General features: G+C 40.4%; 1 protein-coding gene across 2 annotated transcripts; it reads right to left on the minus strand.

Moving 5' to 3' along the window:
- Positions 1-5: 5 nt before the first annotated feature.
- On the minus strand, positions 6-17,866 carry PRG4 (proteoglycan 4). 2 transcript variants are annotated; one of them, XM_040564692.1, is made up of 10 exons: positions 17,762-17,866; positions 13,352-13,471; positions 10,450-10,569; positions 4,733-8,479; positions 3,592-3,681; positions 3,216-3,355; positions 2,512-2,668; positions 1,492-1,671; positions 1,153-1,278; positions 6-144 (listed from the first exon to the last, which is right to left on the minus strand). In XM_040564692.1, exons 1-10 carry the CDS (start codon positions 17,856-17,858, stop codon positions 41-43), a joined length of 4,881 nt encoding a protein of 1,626 aa, XP_040420626.1. In that variant the 5' UTR covers positions 17,859-17,866; the 3' UTR covers positions 6-40. The 2 variants fall into 2 exon arrangements, with proteins under 2 accessions (XP_040420626.1, XP_040420625.1); XM_040564691.1 differs by having other exon boundaries at positions 136-1,278.
- Positions 17,867-21,712: the final 3,846 nt, after the last annotated feature.

A 21,712-nucleotide genomic window follows, 5' to 3' on the forward strand; every position in this document is an offset into this window, starting at 1 on the left:
TTCAAATGGCATCTTTTTTTAAAAAATCCTCTGCTCTGCATCACTTTTCAGGACAGTTATACCAGTCTTTGGATACAGTCTTTCCTGTGAGAGCGGTAACAGGTCTTGCTATTCTTTTGCCCACGTCCAAACTGTAGTACCGATCTGAAATGAAGATATGTCAAAATTAAATTCCAGAAGCTACATTTAGTATACAGAAAGAATCTTGAAATTAAAGCCTGCCTTTTAATTTCATTTATGGATTAATAGCAGATTTTCATTCCACATGTATATATGGAATTGAGAGGCTATAGAAATCCATTTTTGGCCTCAACTGTTTGATCTGTTCTTCTTTGTGTTCAGCTTAGTTTTACAATACTGCTAATAAATAAATCTGCTGCAAGAACAGGGAGTAGAGAAGATTACACTTCTACTGCTACAACACAAATAGTTTTAAGAATTTAGAAATCAAACAAACTAAAAACAATCCTGCACTACTGTAAACACAAGAACTCCGTGGTCCATGAGTGTGAAGTAGCCAATGTTAAGGTTATACAATTATCATACTGGCAGAGACTTACTTTAGTATCCTGTATTTGGATAGTCTAGTATTTAAGCTTTTTTTTTTCCCCTGAATAATCAAGAAAATTCTGATAAATGCTTTTAGATGAGCCTGGCTAGAGGGAAAGGATCTACCTAATGTGGAATTAGAAATAGTTATTTCCTGGGAAATTAAATGGTTTGTGTTGCTCCCTATATTTTTGTTGTTGTCGTTTGGTCAGAAACGTAGTCCTGTGGAAGCCAGTGAAAAATCTTCTGATGTATAATGGTCCAAGGATCTCATTCTATCATTAATATGATTTGTGTATGTAGTTGTCAGCTTTTTTTGTCATTTTATAAACCTGTACTCTTATGGCAATGCATTCCATAAAGGGCTAGTCTGAATGATTGTACCTCTCTGCTACTAGCTGTCCTGTAACTCGATCTTGAACAGAAACATCTCCATTACAGGCAACAGTTTATTTCTCAGAACTGCTTAATAGTACTTGCTTAAAATTAGCCTTGCAGACTCACAAGTGGTAACTTTAGAAATCTCATAGGTACATGGGCTTCTTTCTTTCTTATCACTGAGCCTTTTGGAATACAGAGTAACTTGCATTAGCTCTAACTTACTGTAAGAGAAGGCGTAATAATCATAGCCATCTGGCTTATTGTAGTTGGGTACTGATATAGTTGAATGAATTACTTTGGGGAGCCCTCTCCAGTAGGCAGTCATTTTGACTTCCTTACGCAGAACTCCTGCAAGCAAAAGAAAGTGTCACATTTAGAAAGTGTCACAGCATGACTGACAAAAGCTGTCATCTGCTTATATAATCTACAGCAAGCAAGAATCATCAGATTGAAAAAAAGTAAAGTACGATGTTAGGGAAACAAAAATGTAACAAAGTTGTGATTCAGAGACTACTCAGATTAAAATAATTGTATAAAAGAAACTTAATAAACATAAGATACCGGATTGATATGGATTGATTCTGACAGTCTGAATAACAGTTGGCAATCCTACTGCACGTTGAAAGCGTCTCCTTATTACAAGTCTTGGGACAAAAGCTGGGTATCTTATGGTAATGCGGGCTTTCCTTTGGCACTTCTTGGCTGGCTCTTGTCTGTATACATACTGTTGCATGTTACCATCTAAAAGAGACATTAGTGTAATTAAAAAAAAAAAGCTAAATCAGAGATCACAGTATCATCAATATCACAGGCAGGAAGTCAATAACATCATTTTAATACGTCTACAGCTGTCTAATGCTGTTGCAACCTGCAGCTTTTTCTATGCATTCCTACATTTTGCGATGCAAAAGCATTGCTCTCTAAATCCAATATATGCTTCTAAATGTAGCAATAACTCCTGCAGCCTCATTAAATTTCCTGCAGTAAGTACAATTCCAGTGGAACTGCTTTTACTGCTGTCACACTTATTTATCAAGGAGGAGGCTAAGACCATAGCTTTGGGGTACAAAAGGGAAAGGCTAGAGTCCAGAAAAAGATTGGCATTTCATTAATCTCAACTTTTTTTGATTTAGATCATTCTTATGTCGGCAGTGCATCATTCATATTAGGTAAGGAAATTACATTCACTTTAAGCATGAAATGAGAAACAGTTAGCAATAGAAGGAACAGAGGGAGACTTCCATGCGTAGTTCTGAACTAATAAGGTTATTTAAAGTCTTTCCATCTCAGATGAATTTGAGATTGAAAAAAAATTACCACCAGATAAAACTTACCTTAATGTTTGTTTGCTAAGATCGTGTCCCTTATGGTCTGGTCTATTTTAAAAAGCACTTTAACATTCTAATACATTTTTTTAAAGCTTCAGGCTATGTTTTGACTACCTAGTGTCCTATTACATCACTTAGACATATTTTGTTCAAAACAGACACCTATCAGTCAAGAGAAACAGTGTTTTATTCCTCACTAATGCAATTCAAGCACCTTTTGATCATCTGTGAACTTTTGAATTACAAGACATACCTCTTTTGATAAAATAAACTGATTCTGGTCTGCTGTTGTATCTTGCCACAGGGAGCGCTGCTACCATTTTCCCACTTAACCCTGCAAATCCATTTGCAAGAGGTTTGGGATAGCCTTTGTCCATCACACCATTAGTGAAACGCCAGTATAGGTTACCCTAGTGGTTTAAGCAAAAGATGAGCTTCAGAGGAAATTCATTCATGGTAACTGAGCTTCAATACAGACATTAAAATTAATTGTAATGCTAGCATTTTGATAACTACCATGTGGAACTGGCTGGAACTATTCCTATGTCCACTAAAAATAAGCTATAACAACATCACGAAACATCTTCTGCAGTCTTTTAACTGTGCCTTTGAGTATGGGAAGAGTCTTGGAAATGAACTGTAATAACGGTTACTAAACAAAGCAATAATCAGATTTTTAAAGGTTTTGTTGTTTGTTTTTTTTTAACTATTGCTCATTGGTTACTGTCAGTAACCAATTACGGGGAGAAAACACTGGATTAAGTCTATTTGAGAAGCACAATGCCAAGGCAGTGGAGGTGGGGCTAGGGAAGGGATATGTTTCAGTTCACCCACTCAATTCTAAGTGTGAAAATGCTGCTTATTCTATAAAACGAGCAATGTGGCCTCGGAGCACAGGGCTGCACTGAGCTGCTATGCAGCAGGATGACATTTCAAAGCCTCTCTGCTCTTCCCCACCTTGATGAAGAAGGTCTTCCCGTCACAGTTGCACCGGGAGAAGACGGTGTCGATGGGGGACGGGATGCCCCAGCCCTCGCTGATCCGGCGGGGGTTGGTGGTCGGCGGGCTCCTGCCATTCAGCAGCCAGTAGTAGTGACCTGTGGGCGGGAGGGGACAGCAGCCCACACAGTGAGACACGTGGGCGGACAGACGGACATGGGGAGAAAAGCGGAGAAAAGTGTTGGAAAGTAGGATGCGCCTGTGTTGCCTCTCCTCACAGTCCTGCCTGAGGACCGTGTTCCTCACGCCTCCACCCTGAGGCCGCCATGTGGCAGCCTGGGAGGCAGGCCGGGACCAGTGAAGGCCGGGGCAGAGGGCTGCAGGACCGACATACCTCGGAAGACAGCCAGGGTGCCATTGGGCAGGGCTACCATGCTGTCCGCTGGCTTCCCGCTGCACAGGTCCTTCTCGTCGGTCTTGTCCACTGCAAAATAGCGTAGTTAAGATTAGTTTTTGTTTGTTTTTAAATAAAAAGGGCATTGCCTCCCCCTGCCCACATGAAGCAGCACTGGCCGCATTTAAATGGGATTTTCGTGTGTAGGATGGTGTTCAGGGCTCGCCTCAGGTCTGTCTGAGGTTTTTCATACAAACGGTTTAATTGTTCATTCAAGATATATTGTTAAAAAGTTTAACTCTCATGATTTGTTCTGAGGAGCGTAAGGCTAGCTGTTTATATAACTAGGTACAGCTATTGTCATTTATTGTTTACCTTATGTAATTGATAAAAATATCTATAAATGCATCATCTGCTGTCTCATATTTAATTTCTTCATGCTTACGGATGTTTACTCATTCCTCCAAGCTTCTGTAGCAGGTTTCCCCTCCTTCATTCTTAATGGACTTACATTTATTTTCGGTTGAATGTAAAGGAAGGCTATGTTTCTGACAAAAATCCAAATATTTTCAATCTAGAAGATCCCTTTTTTGTTTTTGCAAATCATCTGTCAAAACATAAATGAAAAAATGCCCAAGAACCTCGTGGGCTGTATCTTAATATATAATCAATAGTGAGGACATGAAAAAAGTTGTGGCAAAAAGCACAGAGAAAGAATATGAGGAAAAGCTTTCTTGTTTTTCTTATGAGCCTACAAAATCCCAGGTTAGGTACTATTACTAGTAGTGGGTATTCAGCCTGATGCTCTAACGGTGTTTTCATGAGACTTAGAAATTTATCTTGTTTTTCCTTTTTCTGTTCTTTTTGTTTGCATCTGCCATGGTATTTACAGCAAACATTTTCCAGCAGGGCCAGTTGCTGAAATGAGATCATGCTATAAATGAGGTGGAGAATTTCAGTAACAACACAACTGAAAATTAAGGTACCAGTGTTTGGGATGCTGACGGCTGCATCACCACAGTCACAGTTAACCACCAAGATAGGTGCGCCTCCTTCTGACACTGGATAGAAAGGTCTTGCACATCCTTCACTTGAGGTTTTGTTGTGCTCCCAGTTTTTGTACCTACTGGAATATACTTACCTTGTGTTTCTCCAGGTAGAACTGGCATGTCCACAGTTTGTATTAAAGGCTTGTTTATCTCAGGCTCTTCTTTTACTGGCATGGTTTCAGGGTTGGCTGGATGAGGCTCATCACGTGTGTCAGTAACCTTCTGGAAATGTATATCTGGCTTGGATGTCCCTCTAGAAACAATAAACATTTCTTCTATTGTATCTTTTTTATCTGTTGTAGTTCTCTCTCTGATAACTGTAGTTTCCTCTTTCTTGTCAAGACTAGGGGCCTTTTCAGTGGCATCTTCTATTTCTTTTTCAGTTGTGTAGCTAGTTTCATCAGTGAGGGTAGTTATCTCTTTTTTACCAGCTGTTGTTGTCTCTTTAGTGGTAATTACACACTCATTAGGTGCTGCTGCTACAGTCTGTTTATTCTCTGTAGTTGTATCACTTTTAGTTGTTGTCACAATCTCCCTGGTTTTAGGAGCTGAATCTGTTTTGGCAGTTGTTGGCAGTATGGTGGGCTTGCGCATGGGAGTTGTAGCTGCTGGTGTTGTTACAATCACGGTACCCACCGGACGTTCTTCTTCCTTAGCTGTTGGTGCTAAAATCTCTCTCGGTTTGGGAGTTTTGTCTTGTGTAGCCGGGATTGCTTCTTTTTCTGTAGCCACTGCAGTCTTTTTGTCTACAGTAGTTGCTTCTAATTCAGCTGCTGTAGTTACAACTTGTTTGGCTGCAGGAGTTATACTTGGAATATTGTCTGTACCTTCAGGAGAGTCATCAGCCATGGTAGGCTTCTTGGTTACAGTGGTTTTGTCTTTCCTACCTGCTGTTAAAATGTCTTTAAGCACAGTAGTTTTGTCTTTCTTGGGTGTTGTTATCTCTTTGTTCACTGTGGTTGTTTCCTTTTTAGTTGTTGTTTCTTTGGTTACAGCAGTTGTTACAGGTTTAGCTGTCATTTTGTCATTTTTAACAGGTGTAGTTGCAGACTTCTCACCTGATGTAGTTGTGTCTGATTTAATGTTGAGGGGTGCAGGGGTACTGAATTCAACTTCAGGGATGGTGGGAGAGCCTGCCTTTGTTGTTGGTGCCTCTGTGGCCAGAGGAGTTGTCTCTTTTGCTTTAGGGGTGGTGGGAGACTCAGCCTCTGTCATTGGTGCCTTGGTGGATTTTGGGGTTTTCTTTGCAGCTTTGGGGGTCGTTGGAGCCTCCGTGGCTTTCGGGATTGTCTTGGCTTTGGGGGTCATTGGAGCCTTGGTAACTTTTGGGGTTGTCTCCTTGGCTTTGGGGGTTGTTGGAGCCTCGGTGGCTTTCAGGGTTGTCTCTTCAACTTTGGGGGCCATTGGAGCCTCAGGGGCTTCAGGGATTGTCTCCTTGGCTTTGGGGGTTGTGGGAGAATCAGCCTTGGTTGTTGGAGCCTCAGTGGGTTTTGGAGATGTCTCCTCAGCTTTAGGGGTGGTTGGAGCCTTGGTGGCTTTTGTAGTTGTCTCCTTAGCTATAGGGGTCATTGAAGCCTCGGTGATTTCAGGGATTGTCTCTTTGGGTTTGGGAGTTGTTGGAGCCTCGGTGGCTTCAGGGGTTGTCTCCTCAGCTTTCGGAGTCATTGGAGCCTCGGTGGCTTCAGGGGTTGTCTCCTCAGCTTTCGGAGTTGTTGGAGCCTCAGTGCCTTTTGGGGTTGTCTCCTCTGCTTTGGGAGTCGTCGGAGCCTCGGTGGCTTCAGGGGTTGTCTCTTCGGCTTTGGGAGTCGTCGGAGCCTCAGTGGCTTTTGGGGTTGTCTCCTCAGCTTTGGGGGTTGTTGGAGCCTCGGTGGCTTCAGGGGTTGTCTCCTCAGCTTTCGGAGTCGTCGGAGCCTCTGTTGCTTCAGGGGTTGTCTCCTCAGCTTTGGGGGTTGATGGAGCTTCAGTGTCTTCAGGGGTTGTCTCCTTGGCTTTGGGGGTTGTTGGAGCCTCAGTGGCTTTTGGGGTTGTCTCCTCGACTTTGGGAGTTGTTGGAGCCTCAGTGGCTTCAGGGGTTGTCTCCTCAGCTTTGGGGGTTGATGGAGTTTCGGTGGCTTCAGGGGTTGTCTCCTCAGCTTTAGGGGTTGTTGGAGCCTCGGTGGCTTCGGGGGTTGTCTTCTCAGCTTTGGGGGTTGTTGGAGCCTCGGTGGCTTCAGGGGTTGTCTCCTCAGCTTTGGGGGTTGTTGGAGCCTCGGTGGCTTCGGGGGTTGTCTTCTCAGCTTTGGGGGTCGTTGGAGCCTCTGTTGCTTCAGGGGTTGTCTCCTCGGCTTTGGGGGTCGTTGGAGCCTCTGTTGCTTCAGGGGTTGTCTCCTCGGCTTTGGGGGTTGTTGGAGCCTCGGTGGCTTCAGGGGTTGTCTCCTCGGCTTTGGGGGTCGTTGGAGCCTCGGTGGCTTCAGGGGTTGTCTCCTCGGCTTTGGGGGTCGTTGGAGCCTCGGTGGCTTCAGGGGTTGTCTCCTCAGCTTTGGGGGTTGTTGGAGCCTCGGTGGCTTCAGGGGTCGTTGAAGCCTCTGTTGCTTCAGGGGTTGTCTCCTCGGCTTTGGGGGTTGTTGGAGCCTCGGTGGCTTCAGGGGGTGTCTTCTCAGCTTTGGGGGTCGTTGGAGCCTCGGTGGCTTCAGGGGTTGTCTCCTCAGCTTTGGGGGTCGTTGGAGCTTCAGTGGCTTCAGCGGTTGTCTCCTCGGCTTTGGGGGTCATTGGAGCCTCTGTTGCTTCAGGGGTTGTCTCCTCGGCTTTGGGGGTTGTTGGAGCCTTGGTGGCTTCAGGGGTTGTCTCCTCGGCTTTCGGAGTCGTTGGAGCCTCGGTGGCTTCAGGGGTTGTCTCCTCGGCTTTGGGGGTCGTTGGAGCCTCGGTGGCTTCAGGGGTTGTCTCCTCGGCTTTGGGGGTCGTTGGAGCCTCGGTGGCTTCAGGGGTTGTCTCCTCAGCTTTGTGGGTCGTTGGAGCCTCGGTGGCTTCAGGGGTTGTCTCCTCGGCTTTGGGGGTCGTTGGAGCCTCTGTTGCTTCAGGGGTTGTCTCCTCGGCTTTCGGAGTCGTTGGAGCCTCAGTGTCTTCAGGGGTTGTCTCCTCAGCTTTGGGGGTCGTTGGAGCCTCTGTTGCTTCAGGGGTTGTCTCCTCGGCTTTGGGGGTCGTTGGAGCCTCTGTTGCTTCAGGGGTTGTCTCCTCGTCTTTCGGAGTCGTTGGAGCCTCAGTGTCTTCAGGGGTTGTCTCCTCAGCTTTGGGGGTCGTTGGAGCCTCTGTTGCTTCAGGGGTTGTCTCCTCGGCTTTCGGAGTCGTTGGAGCCTCGGTGGCTTCAGGGGTTGTCTCCTCGGCTTTCGGAGTCGTTGGAGCCTCGGTGGCTTCAGGGGTTGTCTCCTCGGCTTTGGGGGTGGTGAGAATGTCTACGTCAGTCATTGGTTCTTCGGTGGCCTCAGGCGTCATCTCTTCAACTTTGGGTGTGGCTGGAGGGTCTGCTGTTGTCATTGGTTCTTCTGTAGCTTCAGGGGTTGTCTCTTCAGCTTTGGGGCTGGTGGGAGAGTCTGCCTCAGTCGTGGGTTCCTCTGTGGCTTCAGCGGTTATCTCTTCCTCTTTGGGTGTGATGGTAGGGTCTGCCTCAGTTGTTGGAGCCTCTGTGTCTTCAGGGGTTGTCTCTTCAGCTTTGGAAGTTGTTGGTTTTGTGGTAATAATTGTGGTAGGTGTTAAACTAGGTTTTGGAGTAGATGGTTTAATTGTGGTTGCTTTGACTGGTGGTGTTGTATCAGTTTGTTTTGTAGTTGGAGGAGGACTGGTCACCATTTTTTCACTGCCCATATCTATGAGAAAAAATACATGATAAGACATTCAAATTTCAATGCATGCACCTGTTTTTTGGTGTTTATTTATTTTTTTTTAGTATGCTGATTAGAAGTAGCTACTTATCTTTTGAATAGCAGTATTATCTTGTTTTTGTGTCTTTGCTTAAAAAAAAGAAAAAGCCTTATGTGTAAAGTTGCAATTTTTTTAATTTTTTATTTTTGTGGGTGTGTGTGTATATAAATACATGGAAACCCAAGTTCAATTTGATAAATACCAGTTATGGACTTATGTAACTGCCAAAAGATATAAACATTAGAGATCCACACTAACTTGGACTGTATATTTCCTTTGCCTTCCTGGGACTTCACAGCAGCCTAATAAGTTTTAACTAATACCTTTGATTAACCTTTAGCACCTATGAATGCAGCACAGCAGATTTTAATTCAGTGTTTGTATGTGAGACCACATAGTGTTTCTATCTTTTTCATGGAAGGGGAACCACCTTATATAGTTCTTCTAATAGGACACTTCCCTTCCCAGTTTGTACTTTTGATTTGTTCCTTTGGCCATAATTATAATAAAGCCTGCACCTGTGACCTGGACTTGAAGGAGAGGATTAATGAAACAGGAGGAAAAACAAACTTTTTCAGTACAGACACCTGCATACATGTCCTACTCTATATCCTTGGTATTTTTCCTCTTTGTGATTTACAGCTTTAAGACTCTACTTTTATATGTAGTTACATGAACTTGAGTCAAATTACAGATATATTCAGCAGAAACTAACATTAAATGTTTCTGCATTTAGTCTTTTGATCTCTCAGTGTTACCTTTGTGATGTTTTGCCAGTTAGTTCTGTTTTTAAAGTTTTTTGTTTGTTTGCTTCTTATTTCTATGATTCCTTACTATCTACCGTTATCACCGAGTTGACACTTGGTTCTTGAAAACCTGAGAAAATCAAGTGCAGCATCATGTGATTTGGGGTCATGTTGTTCATCTTTTGAACAAGTATTCTGAAAAAATCTTTCAAGATCTGAGCGATTTCTGACAGTCATGGCCTGATGAATGTACTGATGCAATGCCTCTCTCAGCAGACTAGAAACACTTAGGATCTTGCAGTATGAGGAATAATTCCTGTGTAAATGTATTGTAGAAATAGTGTAGTATGAGCAGAGCATTACAGAATAGTATTCCTCCTTCCCAAAGTGTATGTAATTCTGTAAATCAAGTGGGATCTTGTTGTTTGAATTTCCTTAATTTTGTTTCATTTGATCTGCTGTATTGATTTTGTAAAAGGAAACTGCCACAGCAGAAAGGTAAGTACTCCAAATTATTATTATTATTATTATTATTATTATTATATTGGTAATAATAGCAATAATAATAATAATATTAAAGGGTTAAAGTATTGGCCAGTATTGATTCCTAGCCTTGTTTCATTGTTGTTACTTCAGGTTTCAAGTTCAAACTGATCTCCCAAATTATCATTTAAAATGCTGGAATAGAATATCAAAGAACACAGGAATGCAACATGTTTTCCATTCTGAAAAATAAAAATAAATTGTGTTTTCTGAAGCTGCATGAGGCTGGGCTTGATTAAAGCTAGAGAAACCTGTTAGGAGATTTTCCTGTCCTGGTTCTGCCAGTTTTCACTGTCCCAAAATACAACACCCTTCCTGTTCCAGCCATGGATTTTATCCAAAACTGACAATGGCATGTAACATAGTTTTTGAAGATACATGTGGAAATCAAATAGAGACGCGGGGGACATCACCACAATCTAACATCTGTCTGAAGTGAGCGCTGCAAAATCAGTACAGTCTTTCTTGAGAACTAGGTGAGGTAATGAGTTTATAAACTGAGTGGTTCCAAGCTTGGTAACTGTCTGGTAATGTCTCACATTGCCCTTCTATTTCCAGAGCAGGAAAATGGTCTCTAATATTCCTTCAAGTAACACCCATCCTGTTTCATTTGTGTTCTTTCCTACCTTCTATAACTTCATGGGGCTGTGTTACTTCCTCTGGCTTCTTTTCTTCATTTGCAGATGACCTCTTAGATGTTGATTTATTTGGTGGAGGAGTCTTGGGTGTTGTCTTTTCTGTGTGCGCTGAAAGAAATGAAACAATCTGTTAATGGGAGTGTTTTTAGGTGTTTGGTGTAAGAAGAAAGTGATACAGAATTTCAGTGTCCCTCTTCCACATAAATCTTTTATTTTTTCCCATCTATAATATTCTTTAAAATATTATTTGTGAAAAAAGAGAAAAATATCCTTTGGATCCCTGTCATAGATCAGAGAAATATTTTTCCCAGAAGTGTGAGGTGAGGCATTTCTAGCTAACAGGAATTTTCAGCTGGGAAAAAGAAGAATTCTGAGTGGAGTTTTATACTCTGAGAATTTCTCTCTTTTTTGTTTTGTTTTGTTTTTGAATACAGATAGCTTGGGACTAACTTGTGAGTGTTTTTTATAGTGGGTATCTGAGAGATGGTGTATTACTTTGATAATCCCTTGAAGATTTAGTTATGATGTAGCTCTTCAGACATGGGATAATTCTGCACATATATCCTGAAGCTTTTATTAGGGAAGAGAGAGAAAATTCAATTGCTGAATAAAATCACTCTGGGAGCTGAATCAGCTTTCAGATGAGTCAATGTGGGGATATTTGATCAGTCCTTAACTCTGTGTATATGTTCTGGGGTAGAGGGCTTTTGGAGGAATAGAAAGATAAAAATGATCTCTAGATGAACTTAGCTCCATTGTCCAGAAAAAAGTGGTCACAATATATAGACAGAGCAAAGTGAAAGTTCACTGCATGACTTAAGTTATTGCATTATTCCAAAAAGTTTAAAATGTTTCTTAATTACTCAGAGATAGCAAAAATACTGAAATACTGGGTACTGAATAGGGTGGATTTGGGGTGTCTGGTTTTGTGTATGTTTTGACAAACATTAATAGTGAAACTAAGAAACCAAAATCCTAGAAGAAACTTTCTAAGACTATGAGCAGTTGGATAATTTTTCATTATGCTTGAACTGAAAAACAAGTGAACAGCTAAGTATGTCCTGTGGGTGTTCATGCATCTTAAACTCCTGAATTTCCAAATTGGTTGCACTAGTGCAATGGAAATTTCGTGAGCCTGGAATGCCACTGCTACTGTTCTCTGAGAATTTTTTTGAAAAGCATCAGATAAATCACACGTGTGTCTAAGATTTCCAGCAGAATTTTTTTTTTTTTCTTTTCTAATGTTATGCTATATAATGTAATGGCAATGATCTCTGGGCATCCCTGAAGCTGAGACAGCCAGGTACCAAGTTGGGATGGGTCTATGCATTCCCTGAAGGCAGAGCTGCAAGTCCCTGGGGACTTTCTGAGCCAAAAGGAGATACTTGGTCAATCAGGCAGCTCTGAGAAGGGTGCTCTAGTGTCATCTTTGTCCATTGTAGTCCCAGTGTTACACTTGTACATCTTTTTGGGAATCTTGCTCTAACTGAAGGAGTTTCACAGCAGGGATTAAAAAGCAAGAAGAAAAAGAAGATGGAATGTAATCACTGATAAAATAGTAGATAATGTCATTTAAATCAAGTGGCATCCTGGTAGATCCAGCAGAAAGAAGCAACCTCAAAGGTAGCAAATTCACCTCATGACACTTTTAAGACATTTATCTTGTAGACATCCAGTCAAAAGTGCTCAATACAGAGTCTATTTCAGTATAAATTACTATGCAACTGAGTAGCAAAACCGAGCAACTATACCAGGGCTTGGGGACTGGGAGTGGTTGGTAATGTGAACCAAATGATAATCCCTAACACTTCTCCTGTCTGCTAAAGGACAGGCTTTGAAAATTGGCTGCCTTGTAGGTTGTCTGGTCTGTGAAGGGCTGGATAAACAAAAGTGAGTTGACTGTGGGGCGGTACAAGCATTCCCTGAACTGAATTCACAGCCTGAAGGCTAAACGTGGACTTTCTTAAAATGTCTCACTTGCAGTGTGAATGTGCAATCACATCTCATCAGGGAGGCCCTCCTTGCCCCCCAGGAGGGGGTCTACATTGGGCTGCTCTTCCTGTTTTGGATTCAGGGTGGGAAAGATCTGGGCAATTTGCCCATGTGCTTCCAGTGATTGCAGCAACCAAAAGCAAATGGTCTGAAGGTTCAAGTAGTGCTATCCCCAGTGCAGGGACTGGCTATTACGCACATCTGGGTGGGTTGCAGGGCAATTTAAGGGAGTTGGACCTACCTTACTACTTCTCCGTATATGACCTAGACTTTTTACTGCAAAGCATCATTCATTTTTGCCCAGCTTCTGTCTTTGAATTATGTTATTGATATAATTTTAGTAGCATGAGTGGAAATACACGTGTCAAACCTGGCCTTACATGTATTGTTCTGAGTAACGGTTCTGCTAGTGAATTAGGGTATGGAGTGCTAAAGAGGCTAAGACAAAATAAAACTTTCCCCTTGGAATTCATATCATGTGATGGATGCCAGTATATCTACCTATATGCTTCAGTGTTCGCACTTCAGAAAATGGCCAATTTATTTCTGAAATTAGGTTTTATGATTTTTGTTTTGTTTCGTTTTGTTCGTTTTTTGTATAGCTAATGCTGTGTATAGCTGATGCTGAGTGCCAATGATTTTAGAAAAGGCCAGTACGTTGTGCAGGATCTCTGTAGTATGGAATTGTTAGCAAACATTTACGTAGTCTCTGCCTCCTGGTTCCTGTTTATTGGGCTGTCATGCTGTGGGTGTACTAGCATGGCTGAATTTTATGGAAAGGTTCACTTGAGAACTAATGTGGATCATACCAAGAACAAAGTCTATGTGGTTTATATTTTATGGCAATATAAGGTATAAACATATGTAGGAAAAATTTTGCAATACAGAAATTTCTTACCTTCTTTACAGTGTTTCACATAGTCGGGGCAGCATTTGCCATATCTTTCACAGTCCGCGTCACAGTCACACTCTCTTCCTCTTTCAAAAGCTTCAAAGCAACGTCCCTTGCAGGAGACTGCTACATTAAGGCAGAACAAGGGAGTTAGTATTTTTGTCTAGCTCACATTTAACATTGGGACCTTTCTACAGTGAAGTCGCTTGCTTAAGCTGATTTAAAGAACAGCTGCCGAGGTGGTTACTCTGGTCTGATCCAAAACTTGTTTAACTAGTTGAGTCCAGCGAGTTTTGGATCAAATCATGTAACCAGAACAGCACTTTGCCATGGTGGTGTAGTGAGACTGTTTAGAATTCATAGTGGAATGAAACAGCCTCGGAGTTCACTTTAGATAGGCCCCATCACAGAAGGGTTCCCAGACTGGCTGAGGCTGAGACCTCTGGAGGTCACCTGGCCTCAGGCCTGCCCCAGCAGGGCCCCCCCAGCTGGTGCCCAGCCCCATGCCTAGGCAGCTCTGGAAGCTCCCCAAGGAGGAGCCCCACAGCCTCTGTGGGTAGCCTGTGCCATTTCCCTAATCAAATAGCAGCTATCTCAATAATGTTTAAATTCAGTAAGTAATTCTGGGCCACATTTTCAAAAAGATGGTGCTTCAGAGCACCACTCTGCAGCAACACAGATGTGTCTACCAAAGTATCTCTGAAAAAGAATTGGCCTGTATAAGTTATGACTAAGTGTACCTCGTGTCCACAGGCAAATACTGTAATTTAGTTATATGAATGACTATACAAAGTTACACAAAGTCACTATTTTTTAGGTTTTATCCCAGTCTAATACAGTTCTTAAATTATTAATACTAGAGGAGTATCTGCCATGTTTTGACAGATGACTAATAACCACGTTTTTAATATTTAATTTATACGTATTTAATAACATTAGTGGTTAACATCTGATAACCTTAGTGACCACGGTATGTCTGTTTTGTACTACATAATGACCAGATTGTTTTGGAAAGTGTGTGTGCAGCTATTACAGACTAGAGCAAAACATGCTTGCTATATATGTCAAGAATTAAGTTTGTCCTTAAATGTTTACATTACAAACTATTTTTGAAATTCGGTAATATCTTTAATAGGTACTTAGTTGATAGCTAAATTGGAGTACATTAGACCTGAAGTGGATATTTTTTAAGATGCTTAGCATCTCATAGAATTGAGCTGAGAATTAACTATCACTTGGTATTTCCAGAATTATCATGTGATCTATTGTTGTTGACCTGTATCTTTACGGTGCATGAGTCCCTTTGAAGTCAGCGTCTTGCTGGCACTCAGGGCATAAAATCCTATTTTACAATTAAGTAATTATCTAAGTTAGCATCACTGTGTAGGCAGATTTTGAAGAGTTTCTGACCAGTGTAGAGATGGTGTGATCTGTTGATGCCAGTGTATTCATTCCACGTGCCTATGTGAGAATTGTTTTTATTTTTTAAAGAATTAGCATTTTAGGTCATGCTGCTTTTGAGTTTTAATACTCAACCTGTATTGCTAGATCTAAGACGTCTTATCTTACACCATCAATCTTATTAGAACTACAATGTAGTGTAACAAACTACAGTTATCTAAATCACTGGTATTTTTGACATATTGATAATTTATAAGAATATCATATATTTGATAAATTCTTCAGTTTGGAATACCTGTGCTTATTTACACTATACAGTTTTATATTGCATATAAATAATACTTGTCCAGCCATCTTTTCTGTCACACTCCAGACATGGAACCAGACATGGTTCTGACCCAGAGTTAATTTCTGTCAGTGGAAGGATTCCCTCTGATTTTGGATTAGACCGTACAGTCTCCACATCTGTTACATTTGAATGGGATTGTCCCAGAATTTCTCTCTGGAAAACCCTGAAACTTTCCTTCCTACCTGAATTTGCTTTGAACAGTTTTGTTACATAAAAGACAAACAGATACAGTACAAATGCACGAAGAAAGAGCAAGCAAGCAGTTGGGAAAAATCCCCCTCTTGCTCTACTCTTCCAAAAACCAAAACCCTTTTCTTGGTGATAAACTGCAGATACAGAATTTTCATTGAATGGTCCATGAGAGGTTATCACTGAGGCTTTTTGAGGGGGGAACCACGCATATCAGAGGAGAACAAGGATGCAGTGAAGCAGAAGAAACATTTAAGCATTCAGAGGAGAGACACTGGTGCAAGCAGGAGGAGAAGCCTTTGCTGACAGGAGCTGGCTGAGTTTGGGAACTTACCCACCGTGCAGACTTTCTTGAAGTCAGCGCAGCACTCCATGTAGTATTGGCAGTTATAATCACAGTGGCAGCCATGCTCTCTAGAATACCCTTCCCCACATCTCCCTGTACAGCTCCATAAATCTAAAATCACACGACACCAGTGTGAATGTTGCCAAACCAAAATGCTATGCAAGGAAACACTGAATGGCAAGGTGGGAAGATTCACGCTCTCCTAACGAAGGCTGTTTCTTCTCTGGGAGCCATGGAGCTGCAAGCCCGGTGCCGCCCAGTGGCCTGCAGAGAGAGCCCAGCCCCGGGCTGCTCAGCGGCCCCTCCAGGTGAGAGAGGGGCTGCACCACTTCTGGCATCCGGACAGACTCGGGCTTAACTTAGGCAACATATCAGCCAACGCTGTTGTTTTACTGATTTATGTTCTGTCTTAAGACCCTACGCATGGTGATAGAAGTGCGCCTGCGCCAGCATACCTGACGGACAGATTAGGTCTGTCAGAATTTTACTTTTGGTAAAGTTATTCATATCAAAACCAGCTTAGTTTTTAAACTGGTGAGCATTGTCATAATAAATACAGGTCCCTGGAGCCATTTTTATTGTCAGTTTTCAATATCAAATATTCAATATCAGATAATCGCCTGGAACAACTCCCCCCTCCTATGTGAAATCTCTGCTAACGTTAACGCACTAACAGCTTCTTCTGGAAATGAAACATGCAGGACCACAATTGGAGTGCCCCTAAATACAAACAAAGAAGCTGAACAATCAGCAAGCTAAAACAGACTTTGGATAATTAGCTGAAACACTGAGGAACAACAAGAAAATAACAAGGAATAACATGTAACACAACACAACACCAAAGACAATAATTTCTAACAGCACACATTCTTCATGTGTGTATTAAGGAAGACCCTAAGATAACAAATAATTAAGCCTGTGAATCTATATTGGATTTTTCAGCAGTTAGGTATAACATTTTTTACCATTTCTTTTACTGCTACCATTCTTAAGAGGACTGCTGGGGCCCTGATAACAAGTCATCAGCACAGGGGAGCTGGGGAGTAAATGGAGAAGTCAGTGGGTGTGAGTTAATGGGCTCGTAATAGGGGAGCTGAAGAGGGAAGCTAGACATCTTCCTTTCTGGGTATGTGTTCAGCATGTTGCACCTTCCTTGCCTTGGGGAAGAAAATATAGATAAAGCCAGAAAATAATGCCTTTTCATCCTTTTTTTTTTTTTTAATTTATGACTTGGAAGTTGTGAAGGTACTTGTAAGGAAAATGCCCAAATGGTTCTATCTGCTGTTGGCACGAGTCTGGTTTCTGTTAAGCTAGCGGGAGGGTTCCCCTGGCTGTGGAAGGCGCAGCACCAGATGGCTCTGCCCTGCAGGTAAAGCCTGACACCTCTGTGCTGTGATGAGCTGCTCAGAGGGACAGATGTTACACTTCTACGCTCAAACAGTAATAAACTTTATTTTACTAGCAAGTGGTACACCATGTTATCACTGTAAAAACATTAGAGCCACTTGAGAACCATGACAGCACACGACTTCCCAGGCTGTAGGTTCTTTCATTTCTTTGTAATGGTGCTACTTTCATCAGAGGTCAACTACAGAGCTTGAGAGTAAATTAAATTCTGTAGTATTAGATACCTAAATGCTGAAATCAGCCTTGGCAGTGATAATAACAGCGTATTTAATGGCAAAGAACTTAGCACGGTGTGCACATTCCTTTCCCTCAGCCCATTCTTCCATTCAAACATTTCTAACTAAAGTATATGGGTGTTATAATTCAAGATTCTCTTTGAAGCATATTGCCAATCACTTTGGTTAAATATGTCAACCTAAGAACAACAGGATCTGTAGACTATGTCTACAGAAAAAGAAATAGGCTTATATGCATCTTGCATAATACTCATATTTATGTTACTCCGCAAAAAAAATAAATAAAGAGGACCACGCTGTACCAAAATTTAGGTATGAAAGTAGTCAGTGATGATAAAACTGAATCACAATGCCTGTCTGAATAAATAGACAGGCAAATAAATACTATGTTCTAGAATTTAGTATTTTTATGAGGATACATTTGGAGCTTTCTTACTATTTGTCAGATATCTTAGACACCCTCCCCTCAACTTTGTATGTTACGATACCTTGAGAAGACACTTCTTGAATCAGGGACAAGGAAAGGATCACCAAGGATACACAAAGTACATTCCATATGATCATTACTTTCAGGTACGACATCATCCCTAAAAAGAATAATTTCACATCACTACATGCAATTCATTTTTTTAAATAATGAACCAATTAAACTTGAAATGCATATCTTTATACATAATATGAGTTTCATAGCAACATAAAATTCATATTAAAATTATTCAAGGAGAGTTAGTAATTTAGAATTATTCCATAAATTCTCTCATGGTGATTAGTTGATCAGCTGTTAAGTTTTGTAGTAGGACTTGGAAAATTCACTATTAACAAATAATGGAAGTATTTTTTGCAGAACTGTATTAGGTGAAATCTACAGTCACGGTCTACTTTTATTTTAACCTTGATGGAGTTTAGTACACCAGTCCCTAGGGCTATAATACTGATAAATATAGATCTATTATATTTTTAAATTGTCAAAAACAATTATTAAACTGTCAAATTAATTATTACTCTGTCAAAACAATTATTAAGCAGCATACTTTTATAAACCATAATCTATCATCAAAATATTAGTGTTTAAGCAAGTCAATGGAAATGTAGGATAAAAGTAAATCTTCTTTCAAAAGGAAAAGTATTTTTTTTTTTCCAGCCCATCATTTTCCTTTTGAGGAAGAGCACTTTGATCAGAACACTCTGAGTAGAGAGAGGCATTACACTTACCTAACAGAGAATATGTCTTCCCTCAGGGATGGTTCAGATGCCTTATATATCTCTTTGTAACTATCCTGGGGTTAACTAATTAGACTGCTTGTTAAACAAAACTGCCAATGACAGCCTATGACAGCAAACTTTCCACATGAATTGGAAGAGGTCCCAGATGACTAGACTAACACAACATCTGGAAAATACTCCCATTAAGAAAAATGATTACAGAAAAAAATAAATAGAGACTTACTAGTCAAAACACATTTTGATCACTGAGTGAAATGAACAAATTGTCCTGAATGCATCTGGAAGGCATTAGACGTTATTGCATAGCAATAAGAAGTCATTATAGGCAAATGCAGAGTACATTTTCTTTCCTGTCAAATAAAGCTTAGGTGACAGTAGCCTAAAATTATGCAGTACTATCCACTACTGATGGTGTTTCTTCTCCAAAAACTTTTGAGATCCAGTTCACTCAGTCATAAATAATTTTCCAGTTCTGCACTGAATATATGTTACTTTCCCCTAAGCTGAATGGAAATGTTGCCAAGGTGTTGGCTAGAAATCAAACAATTTAGTCAAGTCTCAAATTTATTGTATCTATTCTATACAAAGCATCAGAAATGAACGGAAGACAATTACATTATTTTAATGGTCTTTGCATTTCTCCATTCACTATTCAGAGTACTGGAAATGGCTGCTTGGCACTCCCAGAGCAAAAGGCGACTCCCTTTGAAACTTCAGTCATGCTGACTCTCAGGACTTGGGGGCTGCCTCTTTACACTGAAACTAACTTAAATAGAGGCAGGGAACTTTGGTACTCCTGTCTTATGCTATTACTTGAATCCCAGAGCAACTTCAATATCCCAAAATAACAAATATGTACAATTCACACTGATCCCACCTGAGGAAAGCACTTAACCATTAGGCTTAAGTCACTTAAAGAAAAAATGTAGGTATCTCTGAAAAAGAACGGGTTTAGACCTGGGTTCAAATGTTTTCCATGCTTAGTCCAATGACTGAATAGCTTTTTTATGCTAGAATTTCTTTGTAATTTATATGTTATCACTATAGAAGCAGTTTCATTCAATCTTTCTGCATTGTGGACATTTCTAATAGCTTTCATGTCACTACAACACTTCCATTAATTAATTCTGATCAATAAAAGAGTGCTTTTTCATTGCTCTAGGAACATGCATGGTCTTTGCAAAAGTTTCTGGAGTTATTTACAAAAGTATTAAATGGGAGCACTTACAGTATCAGTCTGCTATTCGAGCTCTTCTGCCCACTGCCAATAATTTTCTGCTATTACTATACTATACGAAAAAAGAAACCTGAGGCCCTGAGATTTCATGGAGTATATTCAAGGTAATACACTGGAGGAAGTACATTACCTTTCTTTGTCATAATAAGAGCTTTGATTCAGCCTTTAGTGGAGCTGACTATACACTTGACACAGAAACTCTGTGGATTGAGATGAAAGGTACAAACCTGTAGATACTTAGAACCCAGGAAAGAAGTTAGGGTAGTTAAAAATAATCAACTTCATTTTCTAGATTCTCTAGAAAAATACTAAAATACTCGTAACTTAAATAATTTATAGTTAGATCAAGCTAAACATTTAAGACTACATTGTAAAGTATATTTTGATATCCTTGTTTTAAAGGAGATTTGATGACTTCTATCATTTCAGTCAGTACAGCTCTGCGTGCCAGTTAATAGTGGCCAGCTACATGAGGTGAAAAAATATATATAAAAAAGTAAACAAAAATAAGCTCTAAATGTTTAATCGTGATTTGCTAATATGGCAGTATGAATAAATCAAAAGCCAATTAGGTACATACACAGCTTGAAAATATGGATAGTCATGACTAGCTGCTACAAGTATTTTGTTTTACAGATATGTTCATTTTGGTAGGGCTGTATTGTTTCACTTCTCTTATGAATTAAGTAATTGGATTGGCAAGATGTATATGGGGTTGCAAAGTATGAATCGTGAGATGATTTCCTGACCTGCTGTGACCTGATTTCAATTGCAGTTATCCTCATCTAGAGCATTTGTATTTGCTATAGTTGAATGACTGCTAGGTGATCATTGATGACTACTAATTCCTCATCATTAGTTATATGAACTTCAAATAGAAACTGATAATGTAGTTTTTCCTTTCTTTCCGGTCAATGCAATTTTAGCTAGCAGCATCTGACAGTATGTCAGATTTTTACCAACCTGTGTGGGTTCCATTTACTTTTGTGATGCATGGAAACTGAGGCTGTTACACATTTGCTCTGTTACCTGTGCAGAAAAAAAATCATATTTGAAAATCTCCAGTGAATCTTCTTTGTAGTACTTTTCTCTACAGCATTAAAAACTAATTTAGAAGAGCATACTTTCTGAAAGACTGGTTGAAGGTTAAATGGGAAGGTGTTTTTTTTTTTGTGTGTGTGTGTGTGTGTGTTTTTTTCCTTTGCAGATTAATGAAGTCAACGAGGATCGGTTCAGGTTGGTTTCCAGTTCTGAGGCAAGCTTGGTCAAGTCACTTATCCTGAAAGTTAAATTAGGATTTCCAGAACTGTGAGGTTGCACCTTTAAATATCATAAATTCTTTTTTAGAGAAAAAAGAATGTGAAGCTTTCTGTGAAGAAACATACGTTCATGTGAAGAATGTGAAGATACACAATGTGAAGTGGTCTAGCCTCTATAAAATCGTGTATTCAGAATAAAATAAAACTTTTTTTTCTCTTTTTTCATAACAAATTCATCACTAAGCTGCTTTTGCGGGCAGGTTTATCTTCCCTATGTGCTGTATGGGATAATTCAGTAAGTGGATTAACAGAATGTAAAACGTACTTTAAGCACCTTTAAATCCATGTAGTGGAAACACTCTTGCTAATGATCTTCCAGGCTTTCTGTCTTGCAGGGACGAGGAAGGAGAACGATGCAGGGGAGGCAGAAGCCCTAACGTGGGAGGGCATAGGGTTACAATTAATTCTTCTGGGGCATCTGGTAACTGACCAAAGGACACTTCCCTGCATTTCCTTCAATGATCATGCACCTTCTATACCAGAACTGGCTACATTTTATTTCCATATTTAACTAGATTCTAGGGGAAAAAAAAAATAATAATAATAATAATTTTGAAGAGAATTTAAATATGCTGACTTTTAAGACAAAGGAGTATTAGTACTATGGCTTTTCTGTGATCTTTGAGTATTTCAGGTAGCAGTAATATTGCAATGAATTC

Source organism: Cygnus olor, chromosome 8 (genome assembly GCF_009769625.2).
Source record: "Cygnus olor isolate bCygOlo1 chromosome 8, bCygOlo1.pri.v2, whole genome shotgun sequence".
Classification (NCBI taxonomy): Eukaryota; Metazoa; Chordata; class Aves; order Anseriformes; family Anatidae; genus Cygnus; species Cygnus olor.

Excerpts from the sequence above, each read along its gene's own strand:
- PRG4 (XM_040564691.1), bottom strand. The coding sequence starts at position 17,858 with ATGATGTCGTACCTGAAAGTAATGATCATATGGAATGTACTTTGTGTA. Across the intron at positions 3,682-4,732 it reads TCTACCTGGAGAAACACAAG|TGGACAAGACCGACGAGAAG; the intron begins GTAAGTATATTC and ends GCTATTTTGCAG. Across the intron at positions 3,356-3,591 it reads CACCCTGGCTGTCTTCCGAG|GTCACTACTACTGGCTGCTG; the intron begins GTATGTCGGTCC and ends TCCCGCCCACAG.